This window comes from Sycon ciliatum, chromosome 9, assembly GCF_964019385.1.
Source record: "Sycon ciliatum chromosome 9, ocSycCili1.1, whole genome shotgun sequence".
In the NCBI taxonomy this organism is placed as follows: Eukaryota; Metazoa; Porifera; class Calcarea; order Leucosolenida; family Sycettidae; genus Sycon; species Sycon ciliatum.
In genome coordinates this window covers 11,108,593-11,131,231 of record NC_088651.1, presented here as the reverse complement: position 1 = coordinate 11,131,231, position 22,639 = coordinate 11,108,593, and the positions used below count along the sequence as shown (strand labels likewise).

The 22,639-nt window shown below is 47.2% G+C and overlaps 1 protein-coding gene across 1 annotated transcript in view; it reads left to right on the top strand.

Annotated features, from left to right (window-relative positions):
* LOC135824433 (uncharacterized) overlaps window positions 1-22,062 on the top strand; it is a 68,302-nt gene extending 46,240 nt beyond the window's left edge. Inside the window, exons 16-26 of the mRNA XM_065337171.1 lie at window positions 1,761-1,829; window positions 4,809-4,880; window positions 6,207-6,278; window positions 8,544-8,621; window positions 9,915-10,001; window positions 10,380-10,451; window positions 12,211-12,279; window positions 13,903-13,971; window positions 14,318-14,550; window positions 15,923-17,490; window positions 21,705-22,062. Coding sequence (XP_065193243.1) covers window positions 1,761-1,829; window positions 4,809-4,880; window positions 6,207-6,278; window positions 8,544-8,621; window positions 9,915-10,001; window positions 10,380-10,451; window positions 12,211-12,279; window positions 13,903-13,971; window positions 14,318-14,550; window positions 15,923-17,490; window positions 21,705-21,905 — 2,590 coding nt within the window. The 3' untranslated portion in view covers window positions 21,906-22,062. The remainder of the gene's footprint in view (window positions 1-1,760; window positions 1,830-4,808; window positions 4,881-6,206; window positions 6,279-8,543; window positions 8,622-9,914; window positions 10,002-10,379; window positions 10,452-12,210; window positions 12,280-13,902; window positions 13,972-14,317; window positions 14,551-15,922; window positions 17,491-21,704) is intronic.
* Window positions 22,063-22,639: the final 577 nt, after the last annotated feature.

The window sequence follows — 22,639 nt, the reverse complement described above, 5'->3', positions numbered from 1 at the left end:
TTTCTTTGTATTCTGTATCTCGTTATCGTTATATTTCCCTCTAGCCCTCTCGCTTAGGATGAGCTTTCTTTTTTATGGCAGCTTAAGCGAAGGCTATATACCTGCTTTATGCAGGTTGATGCTAACGCGAACAAGCAAAATAATAATAATAATTTACATTCGCCATTTGAGTTGCCCATAGTAACCACCTAGTACTGATAACCATAGAAACCGTAGTAAGCAGCTAGTGCCAGTTGTGAAAAGTCAAAAAGAAGATTTTGGAAAACAGCTCGCGAACTGAAGTTGGAAAGCATTTAGAAATATCGCAATGCCTTTTCTTCATTTGAAGGCGAATGGATAATCCGATATGTTATGATGTCTTCATTTCCGTAGTCTCGTCTTGTAAATTGTTATTTGTTAGTTGTTAGTTGTCAGTTGTCTCGTCGTCTCGTGAGAATCATAACTGGAAAGCTCTCTCTCGGTATCGAGAATAAACCTACATCTATTTACCTAGTCTTTTGTCGTGTGGCGTGGCGAGATTGCGTTGAGGAGAAGTTCGTCGGTAGGTCAAGACGACATTTGGCCTACTCGAGATGACATTCAGGAAGGTTCAAAGTGCTTCTCTTGCGCACCAGCCAGCCTACATCATTTGGTCAAGTGTCAACCGGTTTGAAGAGTGTTGCATTGAAATTATCATGTTCTCACACAGGGATCCCTAATAGGCGATTCAGACTACGGCCAAAATCAGGTCTGAACTTGACTTACCATGGTGATGCAGTCGTGTTTCAAATGACAAATGTACAATCGACTCGGGTGGAGAGCCAAGGATAAATTTATAGTAAAGAAAAAAAGGACCAAGAAACTACAAGTTACGCTATACTGTCCACTAACACCACCAGTTACTACACAATCAGCTCATGCGATAACATTGCACGACACTGACCGACGGTACTGACTTTCTACAACTAACTGGCTAACAGCTCCAGCACATCTCGGATGCCCACTCCAACAGCCTAGTTAGTTGTAGAAAGTCAGTATCGTCGGTCAGTGTCGTGCAATGTTATCGCATGAGCTGATTGTGTAGTAACTGGTGGTGTTAGTGGACATTATAGCGTAACTTGTAGTTTCTTGGTCATTTTTCTTCTTTAGTATAAATTTCTTCTTGGCTCTCTACCCGAGTCGATTGTACATTTGTCATTTGAAACACGACTGCATCACCATCGTAAGTCAAGTTCAGACCTGATTTTGGCCGTAGTCTGAACCGCCTATTAGGGATCCCTGTGTGAGAAGTATGCCGGAGTATGTGGTGTGATGTGTGTGCGGAAATAATGAAAAAAGACCAAAAAGTAGGGATTCACTGGCCAGAAAAAAGAAAAAAAAAAAACACTTCATAGCTGTGTGGTGTAGACCAGGCTGAATAGTGGCGGTCAATTCTTCAGCCTTGCAAGTTGTTGAATGGTGCAATCCGAGCACAAGCTGCTATGGCTTCTGCTGTAGCATCGCTATCATCGCCTTCGGCAATCGGCGTCCAATGGTCCAATGGTGTGTGTGTGTGTGTGTGTGTGTGTATGTGTGTGTTTTGTGCGCGTGTGTGTATGTATGTGTACTTGTATGTGTGTGTGTGTGTGCCCGTGTGCCCGTGTGTCTGTGTGTGTGGATGTGCGTGCGTGCGTGTATGTGTGTGTGTGTGTGTGCGTGTGTGTGTGTGTGTGTGTGTGTGTGTGTGTATGTGCGTGCGTGCGTGCGTATGTCTGTGTGTGTGTCTCTCTGACTATTTCCAGACACATGGCAGAGACTGGCCTGCAGGATGTAAATTTCCTGAGAAATGCCCCCAACAAGCTGAATGTGCTGTGAGTCGAGTCTACTCTGTTATTTTTTGTTGTCTGCTTTCTATTCTTGCACATGTATACACGTTACAGCATGTGTACATGACATTGCACACGTGCATGCTCACACACACGCACATACACACACGCACGCACGCACATACACACACACACAAACACACACACACACACACGTCATTGGGGGGGGGGGGTGGTAGCCGTCGATATGCCCTTCTGATTACTCTAGTCTATACACCACACAGACACTGATTAATTGTTCCTTCACCAAGTCTAGTCTCAGGAAGAAGGCGAGAGAAGAAGAAACAAGAGTGCGTAGACTACACGCATGCGCGCTGTGGCGCAACCTGCTCAGTCCGCGCGCAGTCTGTACGGACACAACGCCACACGTAATAAATGCACCCAAAAGGGGGCGCACAACACACGCCCACACCGAAAAGATGCATCCTCTTATGGGGATGGGGTAGAGGAAAAACAAAACCAGAAGACCGACAGAAGAAAAAGGCAGGAAGACGAAAGCAATTTCCACAATGTCCTTTAAATTTTATTCACAGTGGGTCCAATGTTATTAGGCATTATGCCTGTTTTGATTTCCACTATAAATAAAGTATACAACAACAAGACGAAAGCAATTTCCACAATATAAAGAACATGAACTGGTGAGTACAAAACAATTTAAACAAAGCATGCAGATCCAAAATTGTTGAAGAGCTGAGAACTTCAACTCCAAACAACGGGCCAAGGCAAAGGTGTGAAAACAGACCGGGCCCACCGATAGAGGGAACCGCCATACTTCCAGGCGTGGGCCCCGGAATGACCACCTTGCCCCGGTGTGAAGCCTAGGCAAAGCGACGGCACTCCTGGACTGCTGGGACCGCGGCAGCTGAACCGGGTGACCAGTCATCTGGTAGCACAGGACTCACACTGGAGCTGTCCGGAACACCATCACGTCGCCGAATGGGACTACAAAAACTCACAGAGACGCAAAAACACGCACAGAAAGAGACACAGACTGACGCAAACATCGCAGTTACACCAGGAACTAAAAGTGGGAAAAGAGGAGCTACAAGAAATAATGGGAGAACAGTAGTAATTTAAAATCACTCAGAAGCATGTCACACTGCTGGGCGACAGCTGTTCCACATGATCGGTTGGGCATGCCGGCGGAGCTCTACAACGCTCGACACAAACCATGAATACATGTAAGGCCACACCGTTATTTTTCTATGTTTCGCGTCACCTTATTCGATGAAATAAATGAGGGAGGGCGAAAAAAATAAAAAGCCATCCAAAAAAAAAGTGTACGGGCATTGTATTTGTGTACAGTGGAGTGAGTGGAGCAACGGACCCGCCCGGCGCCGGCGTGGATTTATTTCAATACAATGAATGTCGCAAAGTAAGTTTATTGCACGATGCAAACTCTACTGATTGGTAACAACTGGCCAAACTGTGTCAGCATTATCAGCTGGATGGGAAGCCACGCCTCCACCATGCTTGTGGTCCAAACACAGGCGGCATAATGATAGCCACGATAGCGTGACTTGCGACCCAGCTTACACACACACACAGGTACATGCACATGTATACATGTGAGCTGAGTACAATCATGCGATAAATAGAACAAAACAATGATGCCAACATAATAGTTGCCATATAACAATCATGTTCCGTTTTTGTTGTTTTTTGGAACTCCGGCTGTGAAATACACGCGCGCGGGGACGTGAAACATAGATAAAAAACGGTGTGGCCTAAAAGGAAAAAAAGGTACTTGAAACTGGAAACGATGGAGCGTCACCACATCGAGTGAGTCGATGGAGACTTCTAAACAAATTCTAAACAGGATCTGAGCAGTCCGACGGCAACACAACGACGTGCACCCAGGCTGGAGGATGCACACACACACACACACACACACACACACACACATGCACGCACGCACGCATACACACACACACACTTGTACTTGTACTTGATGCTCACTGCCAAAACTGGTCACGTGGGTCTCCCCGGGAGAGGGGAGAGAGACTCAAAAGAAATCTTGGAAAGATGACTCAATTGGCTATTGAACCGCCCAACGGCCGACACCCCCTGAAATCCCCAAAACTCTGGGTGGACTTGAAAATGATCCCACTTATGGGCTCCCCACACCTCAGTCAGTGGGTGAGGACAAGGTGCAGAAAAAGGATTGACGGCATCAGGGTATCCGTCCCGGGATCCAACTGCAGTTACCCCTGCCCCAGTGAAGGTAATACTTGCTACTACTAGTGTGGGTGCTAAATCAGAGTGGATCTGATATAAGCTTCACTAGCAACATGATCACACACGAGTGTAATCTAGCCTGAAGTAGTCCATGGTTAACAGGTATGTATACTTAAAATAGAAAGTATATGAACCCTGAAACCAACAAAGGTGGTAGGTACAACATTACGCCTTCAAGCAGCCGAGCCCGTTGGCAACAGACCCAACACTATCCGGCATAAGTTTACCCACGAACCGAACTAGCTGACACACACACACACACACACACGCGCGCGCGCACGCACACACACACACCTCGTTTACTGCATCCTTTGCCGTAGGGCTGTCACCATTGATGATGCCGTCTTCGTGTGTGTGTGTGTGTGTGTGTGTGTGTGTGTGTGCGTACGTGCGTGTGTGTGTTCATGCGTGTGTGCATGGGTATGCATGTGTGTGTGTGTGTGTGTGTGTGTGTGTGCGTGCGTGCGTGCATGCGTGCGTAGGCATGTGTGTGTGTGTGTGTGTGTGTGTGTGTGTGTGTGTGTGTGTGTGTTTGTGCATGTGCATGTGTGTGTGTATGTGTGTGTGTGTGTGTGTGTGTGTGTGTGTGTGTGTGTGTGTGTGTGTGTGTGTGTGTGTGTGTGTGTGTGTGTGTGTGTGTGTGTGCGTGTGTGTGTGTGCACATGTTCTTTATAATCACCATTGGCAAACCCATGTGTTGCTGATTGTATGCTTTTGTCTGTTCAGTAACCTGGCAAACAATGCTATTAGCGCAGGCTCACTCATCGTCTTGGGCAGGTTCATAGAATTGGAAGATTTGTAAGTGCTCACAGGTGCTTTCCACGTGTCTGTCTGTGCTTGACTGGGTAACTTCCGCCTCCGAGCGTGCGTGTGTCCACGCGTATTGGATCATGTACGGACTGTAGTGCCGCTAGCCACTGTACTGTATTTCGAAAGTATAGACCTCTACACTCGCCCGGTAAACTCTGGACACCGGGTTAACGAATATTCGCCATGAGAAATATTCGTTCGAATGTACCAAACCAAACGAACATTCGAATATTCGGTATATTCCTTTCTGCTAGTACTTTGAACACACATGACCGGCTGGTAGGGGATTTTGCCGTGGACTCAAACGAGCATGCTATCGTCCATTTCAAAAGGATGTCCTTTGAGCGCCAGCAAAACCAACGAGAGTGGCTGGTTTTCCTGGGACTATTGATCAGGAAGTTATTTCTAGTAAGCGCATTATTCTCGTACATGTCATGACGGCGATTGAGCATGATAACTGGTTTTACCCCCCCCCCCCCCCCCTCTCGCCTCCCATCACCCCTACCCCCCCCCCCCCCCTTTCGCGTCACCCCTACCCCACCCCTACCCTCTCCATGTACATATAACTCATGGCCCCAAGCCCTATCCTCACCCCTCCCCAGCACTCCTCTCCATTCCCCTAACCTACTCTAACCAGCCCCCCCCCCCCTCCCCTCTCCTCCGACCCACTCTAGCCAACCCAGTTCCCCAGTCCGCCACTGAGGGACCATTTATAGGAGAAAAATAAGCCCGGACTTATTCAGCCTGGTCTAATTATACGCCCACCTCTGATCTGTCACCCAGTCATTGTAGAGTGTGTGTTGGACTAGCCCCACCTTTTGTTGCCGTAGGGCTTAGCTTGAGCACATTTCGCTGCGCTCACCTTCCCCTCATTGGTCCTACCATAACCTTGAACCTTCCAAGTTGGAAGGCAGTTGGTTTGCGCACTGGAGATGTGTTAGAGCTAGGTCTCGGGTCACTGAATGTCTCAGTAGCCTGTCAGTTTTGTGCCCTATTATCGCACTTTCTGACTGTTTATTATCTTGTTACAGTCGTGGATAGTTGCTGCACAACTCGTTTACAACTTGTCTACATTAACTTTATTACTGGCTCAGTATCCGAGATAAATTTCGTATACAATATTGTTGTTTATTGCTAAACTTCATTGAGGCATATTTGTTGTTGTTGACTTCTACTGTACTTCACCAATTGCACAGGCATGCTTGCCTTCTCACCGTCCCATAGGTCTGGCTCTCACAGAAAGATGAACGAAATTATATGAGACGTATTTCCCTGATGATTTCTCTGTTCTGTTTATCACCACTATTCGTGCAGATATCTGTCAGGTAATAATTTATCCACCCTACCAGCCACTATGCTTCATAATATATCTACTCTGGAAACAGTGTAAGTTGTTGGGAGATCAGTGTCTGCTCTAGGATTGTAGCACAGCCGGGTACACGTGTACCTGGCGCACCCATTTCAACCGGGTCAGAGCCGGGTACACATGTACCTGGTTGGTTGGTTTATTTTAATTCGGACAATAAACGGGAACTAGGCCCAATGATATAAAGGCGAATGGATAATCCGCATTTAGAAAAGAGAGGACAGGAATTAGAAAATTACGAAAGAAGAAGAAGTATCTGACACATACAAGCAAGAGTACATGAAAACCATGTACTCTTGATACAAGCCATGTAGTCAGTCCTTTCAAAGTTCGAAAGTGTAAAGTACCAACCGGGTCACAGGTGACCCGGTTCTATATTTTCAATCGGGTCCAAGCGCCGCCCAACCGGGTGGATTACCTGGCTCACCCGGCGCTGGAGCAGACACTGGAAATACAAAATGCTGTAGACAGCAAGCTGTTTCGGCCATTTAGCACTCATCAGTACAGCTAAGAACTGTTAGGTGAGCCTGATTGCCGGCCATGGTACAAAAGTGGTGCCAAAGACATTATTTTTTTAAGATAGCGCGTTGCTCTAGCGCCAGACTGCTCAAACTACGAAAGGAAGTGAGCGATGCGTAATGCAGCAGCACTAAAGCAGCGCACCGAGAGTGCTCAACAAGACGCATGTCGAGGAGCGAGATACCCAATGCTGTAGACAGCAAGATGCTTCGGCCATCGAGGCCTCATCAGTACAGCTACGAGCTTTAGATGAGCAAAACTACCGACCACGGTGCAAAGGTGGCACCACAGACATTTTATGATAGCTCATCGTTCTAGCGCCAGAGTGCTCGCACTACGAAGAGTAGAGAGCGATGCATAAGTTGGAAGATAGTATGTGCATGCATACTTGAACACCTGCTGTCTGCAGCTGTCCTGCGTCTCCATAGCAACTGATCATTGCTGCCTGTACTGTCTGGGGGCACCGTATCTTCTGGAGTATTAGCCGCAATTTAAATACTCGTAATACGCCCACACGAAAAGCCGGTGCGGTGCGACTTCTACTACGATGGTCAAAAGAACCATGAAGTGAGGGTAGATGGCTGTATCTCTACGCACCGTATGTCATGACAAACACCTGGGTGTGGCTTATATTCCGGAAAGCTCGGTATGTCAGCTCAACATGATGATTGTGCGTTGGGCTTGTTTGGTTTTCACGTGACGTCTTACACGCTGTGCATGTGTATGGGGTGACCAAATTGTCACTTGACCAGTTTTCCCTTTTACTTTTGTTAGAATTCAATTGCGGTCCCCTGGATGCGTGTGTGTGTGTGTGTGTGTGTGCGAGTGTGTGCATGTGCGCGTTGGCGTGTGCGTGCGTGCGTGTGTGTGTGCGTGTATGTGTGTGTACGTGTGTGTGTGTGTGTGTGTGTGCGTGTTCAGGTTCGTCTTCTATTTTTGTAACTGTATGTCTGTGTAGCTGTCTGAATCTGTTTTTTGCCTGTCCGTTTGTCAGTCTGTGTGTACGTCCGAGGGACGCTCAAAACATTTCCGGCCTAACACAGCAAATCGGCCAAATTTCTGCCGAAGAAATCATTTTTGCAAATTGTGTATTATGGACCATACAAAATGTTACCAAATTTGGAAAATAGAAAGTAGTTATCATTACGAACTTAGAAGTTGCAACTTCGGCAGCAATAGTCATGAAGTTGATTGTTCCAACTAGGAACACACGCTTCTTGCCGAACTCGACACTTGACTGACTCACGACTGCCATCCGGAGCACACGAGGAGCACGTCGCACATTCGTCTCGGCAAACCTGCAGGGAGAGGTGCTTTCTTGCAGGTTTGCCGAGAGGAAGGTGCGACGTGCTCCTCGTGTGCTCCGGATGGCAGGCGTGAGTCAGTCAAGTGTTAAGTTTGGCAAGAAGCGTGTGTTCCTAGTTGGAACAATCAACTTCATAGTTATCATTACAGAAGGAAAAGATCATTTTGGACTTTTGTAGAATTAGGCTGTGAGTGGTGTTGAAACTGAAATGGAGATGGACAGGAAAGAGATCAGGACAATCATCGTATGCCGGTGTGCATGTGTGTGTACACATGGTTGTAAACAAACGCGCTGCGCACTAGGTAGCTTCAAGGGTAGTAGCTAACGGCAACGGAATTTTGGCTCGTACTTTGTATTTCGTATTTGTATTTATGGGTTCTCCACCGGCCTTAGCCTAAATCGAGCGGAGTCTCCATAATTAGGTACATGTATGTGTGTTTCTGCTGTCCTTCTCGTGCAGAGATCTCAGCCAGAATAGAATACATACTTTGCCGGATGGTGTTTTCGATTTGAACAAGATGACCCAGCTCCGAGTTCTGTGAGTACCACGCATTTGGATACCTTTACCTCAGTGAATATCTTACTACTTCTGGGCATTGCCTTTAGTACTCCATGATTACTACAGTCAATATCATGAACAACGACATCAGGTATAATGCCCACTCACAAATTACAACACAAAACTCAAAAACCTACACATTGTAGTGACCATTTGACTTCATGCATTCAACCTCACGAATAACGACGTTTGAATGGACGCCTAGCCCGGAGCTTATGCTCATCATCGGGCCAGGATTATCCTGTTTGAGAAGGGGTCGTCGCAAAAATTAATGTTTGTTTTTATGCCTGAAATGAACGTAATGCGGGGGGGGGGGGGTGCGAGCCGAAATCACTTTCCACCGACACTGAGCATGTGGGTGTGAATGTAAAGTGCTTGGGATTTGCCTCATCCACCAGAGTAAAATGAGGTCATTAGAGAGGTTCTGCACAACGAAAATTCGAACGAAGTTTCGCGGCAGGCCTTGCAAAAATGTGTACGAATTGTCGCACGAACTTTGTGATCTGCACGTTTTCGTAGTTTGCATGCGCCAAGTGCACGTACACCATGACCCAATCTCACGAAACGTCCTACGAAAGTTCATTTCGCGTTCCCTGCAAGTTTCACGTCCAGAGTTGCGAAAGTTCGTGCGAAGTTTCTCACTTCGTGACGTAGAGCGAAAGTTCGTACACATTTTCGTTTTGCAGAACCTCTCTATTGTACGAAAAGAATGATAGTCGTTTTACGAACAGGATGACAACAAAATTCTGTGAACGACCCCGTAGCATGCTGACCACACGATTCTTTGTTTGTTTTAGCAGACAATAAAGCTACCAAACGTCTTCTTCTTTTTCAAGTCGACGAGGAGATAACAGCTTAGTCATTTGTATGAAACAACATCCGGAAATCACAGCAATTCTGAGGGGGGGGGGGCATGAGCATGTGCGAAGATCTCCGCCGCCATGCTCTGATTCTGGCGGGTAGGTACATGTATGTTTGAAGTCTTGGACGGCAGGCGCCGAGTTGACGACGCCACTCATTACCCGCTCATTACCCGCTCATTACCCGCTCATTACCCACTCATCACCCACTCATTACCCACTCATTACCCGATCATTACCCGATCATTACCCACTCATTACCCACTCAGCTCCTAGAGGAGAACAACATAAAACAGAATAAAGGGGATGTTGTGACGACGTGCCGATGTACTGTTTTGTCATTATTTTCTAGTTTGCTAAGTGTTTGCCTGTTGCTGTTGTACAACATGCTTACTGTGTTTCTGCTTGACAGTAAACTGAACAAGAATAACTTGACATCCATCTCCGAACGTATCTTTTACGATGGAGCCATAACCAGTAATCCCTCTACACGTGTTCTGTAAGTCATGGGACATTGATATTGGGTGTGTGTGTGGGGGGGGGGGGGGCTCATGCCGAGCACCGACCGCACCAGCTGCTCTTGCCACCGGTGATACTACCGCTCAGAGTTGCTCCAATGCTCACTGTGACAGTTGCAATCTATTTCTCTCTCTCTCTCATGTGTGCATGCTTCACACTCTCATGTCATGTTTCTTTCCTGTCTTCAAATGTCGATGTTCACGTTTAGATTAGTAAAGTTGTGTGCACAACTGAGCTCGTACTGTGTGTGTATGTGTGTGTGTGTGTGTGTCTGTGTGTCTGTGTGTGTGTGTGTGTGTCTGTGTGTGTGTCTGTGTATATGTGTGTCTGTGTCTGTGTATATCTATGCTGATTGTAGGGACTTGAGCGACAATTATCTGGCTGAGCTTCCAGGAGATTTGCTCAAGGGTATGCCCAATTTGGAAGAATTGTAAGAAATGATGTTCGAAAGCACCTTCCCTGCAGTCAATGCATTGAAATTTGGCGCCTGCGTGTTATTGTCTTCCGCATAATAATTATAGTTCATGAAAGTAACTGTACATCCTGCATTGTGTGATCTGTGCAATCATTGTGTGCGTGTTTGGTTGCTTGTGTATTTGTATGTACACATGTGGGTGTGTAGGTGTGTGTAGGTGTGGGGGGGGGGGGTGAGGGGGATGGTGGAGGTGTGGGCGGTGGGTGGGTATTGGGGTGTTGGGGGTGTTGGGGGGGGGGGGGGGCGTTTGGGGGGATGACGCTTGTTGGGTGCTTGCGGATCATGGGTGGTGTAGAATGTGGACTACAGTTGAACATCGATTATCCGACCACCTCTGGGCAGACAACTGTCAGGCGGTGTTCAGATAAGGCAAATGTTCTGGATAAGAAAAAACTGTCACTCACACACTTTCAGTGGTTATTACTAGCCGCACGACCTTTTTACTTTTTACTTTTCAAAATTTTCGTATTTTTTGAATGGCTCACTACATGCACAGTGCGTACTCTACGGCACGTGCGCCCAAAAAAACTGTTACGGATAATCGAATGGTCGGATAGTCGATGTGCGGATAATCGATGTTCAACTGTATGTGCAAATTTGGTGAGCCGGCCATTCGAAGATTCCGAGACCTCTGGTCGGTTGAGCATGGCAGGCCCTACCAGCACCATCCCACCCCATGCTAGCCCCATGCTAGCCCATGCTAGCCCCATGTGCCTGCGGGTGAGTTGTGTATCTTGTTAAAATATTGTGCTACAGTCAACTTCGCTAATAACGACTGCGGATATAACGACAATTCGCGAATAACGACAGAATTTCCATGTCCAGAGCAAAATCCCACTCAACTGTAATACACGAGAGAGCTTGGAAGCTCAGGGCCCTACGCTATGCTTTTTTGCCTTGATGACCTAGACAAAAAAAGCATAGGGATGTTATAAATTCTTATAAGTTTCTACTTTTTGTTTTTAGACAAAACCTGGGATTCGAACCCGCACTATCGCCCTGCATGCATCCCCCGATACACTTCGCATACATACTAATTCTTCCAAGTTGCTTCACGTTATGACCTTGTATTTGAATGCCCTATTTGAATATGCATTTTGGCCAGCCGTCTTTGAATGTACGGTATGGTACGGGATAGGTACGGGACAGGTATGGGACAGGTACGGGACAGGTACGGGACAGGTACGGTCGAGGGTAATACGACACCGTCTACCGCCTTGATGACGGCAAAAAAGAAAAGGGATGTTATAAATTTTTCAATTCTCCTATTTTTTAGGCATTACCTGGGATTCGAACCCGCACTATTGCCCCACATGCACTCCCCCATACACTTCGCATTCATACTCATTCTTCCAAGTTGCTTCACGTTATGATCTTCCGTTTGAAAGCCCTGTTTGAATATTGCGGCCAGCTGATGTGGCCAGCTGTGTTTGATGGTACGGTACGGTACGGGACAGATACGGGATAGCGCCAGGCGTGACACAAACATAAACACACAAACACCAAATTAAAGCTGTGTGGACCCTGGCTAGCGCCAGACGTTACTGAAGTAACGTCTTCTGCATAGCTACGGGAATAATTATAATTATAATGAGACTTCGGGTATAACGACACTTCGCGAATAAGGACACTTTTCTGATGCCCCGCTGAGTGTCGTTATACGCGAAGTTGACTGTACGTGTGTTGTGCTGCTCTGTGTTGTTTCCTACTACAGCTATGCTGATCGTAACCAGATCACCACTCTTGGAGCTGACCTATTAGCCCACAAATCACTCTACATTCTGTAAGTAATAATATTATTCGCACTGCTGTGCACTGCATTACATTGTCAAACGACACCGACTTTCTGCCGGTAGGTCGGTGGAATTCTCTTCCTCTAAACTGGCGTCAGGCACAATCTGCTGGTACTTTTGCTCATCCCACAAAGATTCACCTAGGGTTCCCTGTAACAAGGCCATGCCTGTTGGGACTCCCCTAGTCAAATAATGAATACTATTACTACTACTACTACTACTACTACTACTACTACTACTACTACTACTACTACTACTACTACTACTACTACTACTACTACTACTACTACTACTACTACTACTACTACTACTACTACTACTACTACTACTACTACTACTACTACTACTACTACTACTACTACTACTACTACTACTACTACTACTACTACTACTACTAATACGTTTAGAAATTGTTTCAGCTGTGCACTTGGGTGGGTTGTGGTGTTCAATAGGAGACAAAACAGAGGAGCTTTTAGGAAGAACTGCAGTATCTATGTGATCTTTTGAATCTTTCAGGGTGGTCATTCCCTCACCCTGTGCCAATCTTTTTTTCTCTTTCTCTTTCACTGTCTTCCTTTCCTTCTCTACCACCTCACCACCACCATCTTTATCCTCCTCCGCCTTCCCTCTTCCTCTGACTCAGTTTCTCCTTCCTTTTATGTCTCCTTTCTGTCTCTCTCTTCTGTCTCTCTCTCTATTCTGTCTCTCTCTCTCTGTCTGTCTCTCTCTCTCTCTCTCTCTCTCTCTCTCTCTCTCTCTCTCTCTTTTCTCCATCTTTCTCTGCCTGCATTTCTTCCTCTCTATCTCTCTATGTCTCTTCCTCATTAACCCTTTGCGGACCGATGCTGCACATGTACGTCAAAAACGTCATACCCTGGTTTCCTGATGCCGCATATGTGCGTCAAGTAAAAACCCATACTTGTACAGTGCATATACATCACTGTTTGAATTGTCGTAACTCCATTGTACATTATCCGATCGTCAATAATGGCTCATTGGAAAGGTGAGAGAATAAGCTTTCCAGCGGTATGTCGTTTGATATGGCGCGATGCGGAATCACTGAGTATTGCTATCGAAGAACGAAACATGGATACGCTTCAAATTGTTTTGAAATCGGCGTGCCTCAAAAGGGTATTTTGCCTGTGACTCACATTGCTGCACAGCGCATGCGAAGTACAGACCAATGAATCGCTTGAGCTTCATGAATCTGCAGGACTTTGAATCATCGTTCTACATGGTGTAAAAATTGAGAAACGATAAATTTTATGTGGAGGTAGGTCGGTACAGAAACGAACGTGTGCATAATTCCATCATATTAATGTAGCATTGATGTTTCTATTGAAAAGATAAGCCCCTTCTCGAATAGAGCCCCCTCTCAAATACAGCCCCCCCCCCTCTGGGTGTCTTCTGGAAAAATAGAGCCCCAGAGCTTCTATTCACGCCTATACGGTCATTTTCAAATGCATACTGGGACTAATGCGTATGGCGACCGGTGGCAGGAATCTGGGGATTTACCATGCACCGTCAGCGTCAGGGCCACGCAAAAGGTTAATGTGATCTCACTCTCTTCGTGCTCTCCTTACATCACATAATGTTGGTGTTGTTTCCTGCAGGTCATTGAAGGACAACTCTATTGCAGATCTTCCCCATAATCTCTTCTATGGCTTCTGGCCTACCAACCAGTAAGTTTTTTTTTAGCCCTTACAAGACTCTTTTTGGGGCAAAAATTAACACAATGGATTAAAATGCAATAAAAAATACACTGGAGAAGAAATCAGAAAAATGCATGTGTAAAATAAAGATTTTCGAACCCAAACCAAAAAAACTTCAAATCAATTTTTTTATCCAGTAAGTTTTCCTGTTTCAATTGTCTTCATTCTTCTAGATCATTTTGTTCATGTTCAGACAGATAGCGCTAGTGAAAGCCCACTTCCTTTCGAGAACAAAAGTGTGTGTGTGTGTGTGTGTGTGTGTGTGTGTGTGCTTGCGTGCGTGCGTGCGTGCGTGCATGTGTGTTTTCCTATGCAGATCAGTGAACTCTACGGTACGAAAGCATACCAGGTACAGCGGCTACTTAGAGCGTATTGACTTCTCCGGCAATCCGCTCAACGCAAATACGTCAGTCTGTCCCCTGGCCGTGTTGGTCGAGAAAGTTGAACGCCTCTTCCCCAGCAGACAACACTACGCGCGCAACACCATACTGCGCTACTTTGATGACAGCCAGAGGAACGTATCGGATGCACTCATGACATCGCTACTTAGTAAGGACGTTGGAGCGTGCTGTGTGTCTCCCTGTCACTCTAGGGTTGCTTATAAAAAGTTTTTTGTAAGTAAATATGGTATCCGTTCCCGAAGGGAACTCATGCCGGCCGCTGACACCCGGTAAACCCTAGCGGCAGATGTAGCTACTAACTTTAGCTACTGTGATGTAGCAAGTATGGATAGAGTTGAGTCCTTCTGTTTCCTGCTACGTGTTTCGGCCCTGGTCCTGAATGGTCTCTATTTCGTCGTTTTACAATCCCGTGCTGGGTCTTTGCGATGTGAGCGCACCGCTCAGGGGGGGGGGGGGGGGGGGGGTCGGATTTCAGTTTCCAGCACTGTGCATATGCATGGTCTGTGTGGAGTGCTCAATACCCCAATGATCACACCCAGCAATGCAATAGTCACACACTCGGCACCGGTACAACCAACACCCTCCCTGCTCTTACTCCGATTTCTCTGTTACCGTATTTCCCCGAAGATAAGTCACACCTTCTTTTTTTTACATTACAGTTCAAGGGCAAAAGAGGAGTGCGACTTACAAACGAGCATGCCGTACTACTGAAGTGACTTTATCCACAATGTGGTTCAACACTGAAACTACTCAGATGGTGAGCCAAGGAAAAAAAATTAATTGCAACATGGAAATTGTGGCCTTCTCCTCTTTGGAATTAGCACTAATATCCATGAACCTTCCAAGTTGGAAAGCCGTTGGTTAGCGCTACCGAGCAGTGCTCAAGCTGACTTTCATGCTTTGGAAATGTCTCAGTACTCCTTGTCAGTTATGTGCTAGATTGTGCGCATCTGACTGTTCAAAGTTTGGTTTAGTTGGTGGACTCGATCGCATAACTTGTGCCCACAATTTCCATGTTACAATTTACACTGACAGTGGGGGAGGGGGGGGGGGGGTGCCACGTACAATCGAGTGGGACTTGTACTCGGTGAAATACGGTTTTAAGACATTTAGCATGTGTTCAACCATACAGGCGTGAAACACACCTAGCCAACCTCTTGCCATCCTACTGCCACTATCTCACCACTATCTCACCACTATCTCACCACTATCTCACCACTATCTCACCACTATCTCACCACTGTCTCACCACTATCTCACCACTGTCTTGCATGCTACCGTCTTGCCGCCATCTTTCCACTGTTTTTTCCCACCATCTTCCCCTTATGTTTCCACCGTCTTCCCCTTATATTTCCACCGAATTTCCCTAAGGTTGCCTTGCAGTCTTTTCCAGCATTGTTCATATGCACTGTAGAGATAGCAATGCATGGAACTCGCAGTCCTCACAAGACCTCTCGGTCCGCCATTGTGCTGATGTGTGCCCATGGCAACCACATTGGTGTCCTGTTTCTCCACTACAGGCTACCCATGCAGGGAAGCAGGCGATGGCGTCCGTCCGATATTGTCGTGCAATTCCCAGGGAAAGCAAGTGTGCCTAGTCGGCACAGAGCTAGGTGGTCCTAGCCGGTCGGTTCAAGCGTGCCTCGGTTCCTGCACTACCTACCCGTTGTGCTCGGTTGAGCTGGGCGGAGGGCAGTTTGGCTGCCAGTGTGACTACACTACTGCTCCACAGCAGACTGTCACTTGCCAGACGTGGCAGCCAGCCACTCAAGCTGTGACCTCTCCTACACCGTCCACCACCCAGTCACATCAAACACCAGTTGAGATTATATCTGATGGAGCTAAGGAGGCAGCATCAACCGCTCAGGCATCAAGAACAGTCCCAGTGTCGCCCACGGCCCAAGCAACACCAGCAGACCAAGCATCAACAACAGCCCCAGCTCCAGCCACAACAGCCCCAGCTCCAACCACAACAGCGCCAGCTCCAGCCTCAACAGCCCCAGCTCCAGCCACAACAGCCCCAGCCCCAGCCACAGAAGCCCCAGCTGCAGCCACAACAGCCCCAGCCCCAGCCTCAACAGCTCCAGCTCAAGCCACGACAGCCCCAGCTGCAGCCACAACAGCCCCAGCTGCAGCCTCAACAACTCCAGCTCAAGCCACGACAGCCCCAGCTCCAGCCACAACAGCCCCAGCTCCAGCCACGACAGCTCCTGCCCCAGACACAACAGCCCCAGCTCCATCCACAACAGCCCCAGCTCCGTCCACAACAGCCCCAGCTCCAACCACAACAGCCCCAGCTCCAGCCACAACAGCCCCAGCTCCAGCCACAACAGCCCCAGCTCCAGCCACAACAACCCCAGCTTCAGCCACAACAACCCCAGCTCCAGCCACAACAACCCCAGCTCAAGCTACAACAACCCCAGCTTCAGCCACAACAACCCCAGCTCCAGCCACAACAACCCCAGCTTCAGCCGCAACAACCCCAGCTCCAGCCACAACAACCCCAGCTCCAGCCACAACAACCCCAGCTCCAACCACAACAACCCCAGCTCCAGCTACAACCCCAGCTCCAGCTACAACAACCCCAGCTCCAGCCACAACAACCCCAGCTCCCGCCACAACAACCCCAGCTCCAGCTACAACAACCCCAGCTCCAGCCACAACAACCCCAGCGCCAGCCACAACAACCCCAGCTCCAGCCACAACAACCCCAGCTCCAGCTACAACCCCAGCTCCAGCTACAACAACCCCAGCTCCAGCCACAACAACCCCAGCTCCAGCTACAACCCCAGCTCAAGCTACAACAACCCCAGCTCCAGCCACAACAACCCCAGCTCCAACCACAACAACCCCAGCTCCAACCACAACAGCCCCAGCACCTGCAACTACCCCAGCTCCAACAACAACCGCCACTGCAACAACGACAACCCCAGCTCCCACAACAATCCAGCCGCTAACAACAGGCCAGAATGCGTCAACCGTCCAGTCATCTGAAGCAGACCCGTCTGTTGAAAATGCAACTGACGGCAGCGGTGGTTGGGAGGGAGACTCGCTCAACGCAACTAACACGTCCCAGCTGATCTTCCCGGTGAGTACCAGTTGAGAGGTTTGATAATAGTGCCGATCAGCTGCCAACCATGGCAGAATGGATGATACAGAGAGGGAGGGCAGAGAGGGAGGGCAGAGAGAAAAGAAAAGAAAACTGCACTTTGCACTTGAGAGCCTTCATAATACTGTATAGCAGGAGATTTTCGGACGGAAATATTTTCGGACAAATCCGAATTTCGACCTTTCGAACGGATTATATTTTCGTACAGTGCTGCATGCTAAATACGCGTGTTCGCTAGCAGTACGCATGTACAGTGTACATAATTTCACATGAACAAATTTTAGTACGGAATTAACTTTAGTACTACAGTCAAATCTGCCGTTAGCGACCTCTGCTGTAGGCGACCATCTACCATTAGAGACCGATTTTCCGTGCACCGACGGTTTCACATACAAACTGATCTGTCCAGAGCGACCATCTGCTGTGCGTGACCAGCGACCGCGATTTCATGCACGGTGGCTGCATTCAAATCTGCTGTAAGCGACCGCGACCCACGTCCAATCAGGTGCGAAACTGTCAACTGAAAGGTGTGAAAATGCGCTGTCCTGCAAGTGCGATCGACTGGCCCTGGCCTGTACTGAGGCTGCGCTGTAGCTCTCAAGTCCAGGCAATGTCGATCTACTGCCGTGTTTTTGAGTACATGGAAGCATATATGCATGCCCTGTATGCCGGATTTACCATACATCTGCCGTAAGAGACCGCTTTTTCTTGCACCAAGGGGCGGTCGCTTACAACAGATTTGACTGTAGTAAAATAGGCCGTGTACGAAATTGTACGAAAATAAATTCCGTCCGAACATTTCCTGCTATATAGTAGTGCGTCAGCTGCTTATGTCTATGAGCCAGAGCTGCTTTGCCGACAATTGTGGTTGTGCTCGGTGAGATCTTACCCGAAGTGCATATTTGCTGCCCGCAGCTTGCACGGCGGCCCCTGTTGCCTTGGCAATAGCACGAATGCGGCTGGATGTACACAAGTACCAGTGCAGTGATGTAATCGGAACGTGTCCAGGGCATCAGTTTTGCATTTCGGGTTGTACACTCAAACCTCGTTAGGACAAACACTGATAATGCGAACTTTCCATTAGTACGAACTAGGCCCAATCCTATGGTTATTATTATTATTATTATTATTATTATTATTATTATTATTCTCGTATCCGTTCCCAAGGGGAACTCACGACAATGGAGTGAAAAAACATAAACAAAAATAAAAACACGGTGATGTGGAGATAATAGTGTTGCATACATTGAGTACAAAATAATACAGATACAATCAGTGCTTCGGATGCCTGTAGACCCTGATATAGTAGTGAGCACAAGCACCGTCCACACACGTAAGCCAGTCCATATGTTCATGTGATGGCCGAGCAGATGTTGCCCCATCTCGTTCGATCGGCCGCAAAGTCCCGGAGCGTGTCTAGGTGTCGATTCGTCTTCAGCGCAACTGCAGTTTGCTTGCGGTCTCGCTGAAGGGTGGTTACCAGGCAGGACCGAGGTGCTCCCTTCCTGTGTTTAGTTGTTCCCTCTGCAGTGAGGTATGCCATCATTGCTTGGTTCCCTGGTGTGCCGATTGGTTGGCGTAGAATGTGCCCGAGTAACCGCCATCCGCCATCCTATGGTTGGCCAGGCATTAATATCAGGTCAAATTATTCGTTTACGACAAACTCTTGTATAGCGAACTTTCGTGAAGACGAACTAATTTCAGGCGTAATTTGAATAAAACAGCGTGTAGTGCGAACTTTCGGTCCACGTGTGTGCGCTGTCTGTAGTTTTTTCCGATGGTCAATGCCTCTTGGACGGGCGAAATGAATGGACAGCATGCTTTAAGGCAGAGGACATGCTGTCATGAATTCATTGCACATTGTACTTACCTGTTGCTGGGTTATGCTATGAATAAATGCTTTACATGTGCCACAGCATGCACCTTCACATAAATACAATCCATATGGCACGCATACCGGTATCATTTTTTTTTTGTCAGATCTGGATAAGCAGAACTCCGGATAAGACAAACAAACTAGTTCAGTTCGCTTGAAGTTCGTCCAAACCAGGTTTGACTGTATTTCACTCATTTCAGTGAGCGCAACTGTACATGCTTGTCCGCATGATTTCTCTGAGTCGAGTAGTGTTGCGGATCTCGGCAGTCATGTGACTACACTGAGCGTGGAAAGCGAGTGTACACTGCCTGTGGACAGCGCAACCAACATGGCCGCCACGTCGCGTGACCCAGTGATGCAGGGATTCAGAGGAGTTGGAACCAACATGGTTGTCCTGTATGGTGATGTGATAGATGTGCGATAGGTCTCAGTACTGTTTGCAATGTCCTCGCATCACTTTCAGGGTAAGGGGCAATGAGGTCATCTCGACAGACACACTACAAACGCATGTCAACAAATAATGATGAAATTATTGTACCGTGGGAAAATGTGGGCACAAGGCATGCGATCGAGTCCACCAACTAAATCAGATTTTGAACAGTCAGACGTGCACAATCTAGCACAAAACTGACAGGGAGTACTGAGACATTCCACGGCATGAACGTCAGCTTGAGCACTGCTCGATTGCGCTAACCAACGGCGTTCCAAAGTGGAAGGTTCATGGATAATAGTGCTAATTCCAAAGCGGGGAAGGTAAGCACCATCGACCCGAGCACAAGCTACATTCCAAGCATACTTGCCAACCCAGCCAAAGCAAATCCCTTTGTCACGCACCCAGTTTCCCTTGATTCTCTCTCACTTCCCTTATTTTGCTGGTTTTCGCCGCCAATTTCAGCCATTTTCTCTTTTTTGGGCAATTGTTTTAGTATTTTGCGTAATTTTTGCGCAATTCTTATTCATTTCTCACCCATTGCTCATCGGGGCACCAAAACCTGAGTTTCTTTTACTACGAGTACTGTCAGATCGCCCCTACATGTGTGATTCTGTGAAATGCAGGGCCGCATGCGCCCTTGTCACACCACATAACAAACTTTTTTGGAACACTCATGGTTCAGTGCCAACACCGGTAGTTTTTCGATCAAAGTCAAAAATCCCTGGTATGCCGGTAATTACCCTTGTTTTCAGGTGGTTTACCCGGAAAACATGGTGCAGCCTCTCAATTTTTATCAGCGACGGCCATTTCTCTGTACGCTCTGCATTCACCAAACAACTACAACTCCATATCTTTGATGTCCCCATCTGGATTGAGAATACCGTTATCTGCAGTGCTTTAGCTGCAGTTGGCCAAATCCATGTCGGTATGGTTGGCAAATATGTCCAAGGCTTCATGGACTGACTGTTCAAAATCTGGTTCAGTTGGTGGACTCGATCGCATAACTTGTGCCCACATTTTCCATGTTACAATTTTTCCTTGGCTCACCATCCGAGTTCCTAATGCACACGTGAAATTATTCGAACGCACGGCGAGGAGACAATAATTTGATAACCGCAATCAATAGAACTAGCTGAACCGACATTTGTGTACTTTATTCATGCAATGTAAAAACGGTGGAGACGATGTGCAATGAAACGATGAAAATATGAAGAAATGGTGTAGGGAAAAAATATGGATTCAAACAAGTTTTCGTACAACACTCATCAGGAATCGTCGTTGTACTAAAGGACACTGAAACAAAAATTGAACTATTATAGAAAATCTAAGTTAGAGAAATAACACTAAGAGCAACAGCAGTGAAATTTACAAGTGTGAATTTTAACAATCAAAGCGAGAAATGAACAAAGGAGAAAGGAAGGAAAGACAACGTGATAACACATAACAGCAGTACATTACACCTAGAGCATTAACGGCCGAGCTTGGCCGCACTAAACACGACACGTTACTTGAACAATTTCAACCCATAATTGGGTATAATTGGGTTCGACTATTACCCTAATGTCGGTTCAGCTAGTTCTATTGATTGCGGTTATGAAATTATTCTTTGGTGTTTGCAAGGTGTTTGGAGTTGGGGGATGTTCTAGTCACAACTGGGCGTAACGTTGAGGGGAGGTCATTGAAAATTAATAATGAAGATATTTATACAGAGGGACCCCAGGCAACGGACGGTTCTTGCATTTTAGCAAATGCCGAGTGCGGGTGTGCCGAAAGCTATATTTGTATTGACTCGATTTGTGGTTGCCAGCATCAGAATGTGAGGCAGGGCGTAATTGTGGATATTTGTTGTTCAAACTGGACTTCTTCTGATTTTCATTGTTGCAGGACGGACAGCCTCTGGAACAATCAGGAGATCAAGACGAAGGCAATCGTGTAAACGTGTCTGCGAATTCCGGTTTTGACTCTCCGATCGGCTACTTCAAGGCAATGGGTGCACTTAGCGGAGCGGACACTGTCGGACAAAGTTCCTCGTTAGCTCTCGTGTTCATGACCGCCGCCACCAGCCTACTCAAGAGTTGGTTATAGACTCAAAACATCTATTTGTTCAACCATGATACATGCATTTTGTCATCCGGTTCATGTTAGTGTGGATCTCGAATCTTTTTACCTGCAAATCGCCTTGATTTTTGATTCTTGATGTTATTATTACAAGCTTTCAAGGTCACTGTTGCCTTTGGTGCTTTTTTGTGCTTTTGATATTGCCAGGCAAATCGGCAGGTTGTAGCACAGTGCCGAGTAGATAAACCTGTCACCTGGTCACCAGGATGCCTGCAGGGTACCACTTAGGGCCGATTCCCACTACGGTACCGTGAGTGCCGTGCCGTGAGTACCCATGGTGATTTGCTCACGTGAGGGGCAGTTTTGGCGCGAGTTCATTCAGTGGCTCCTGCCGTACCGCGCCGTGGACATTCCGGTGCCGAGGGCCTCTGGGGGGTGGAAATGGCATGCCGTGGTATTCCGCGAGGTCAAATGCAGTGAGTAGTAGGTATTTTACTACTCCCTGAAAGGAAGTTTTTTGCTTTCTTTTGTATTTGTGGTATAACCGGTACGAAGTTTTTTCTTGGCTTTTGGCTTTTCGATTGGTTGATTCTTGAGCTTTCTCCAGTCATCTCCCCGGCCCCTGCTATTTTCCCTCAGGACCAAAGTCAGAAATTGATTTAAAAAAATGGTGATCCGGCCTGCCGACGGAATGCACGGAATGATTGTGCGCAGGTGTAAATCACTCTCAGCTTCAAGCTCGTACCGTGGGGTACACGTGA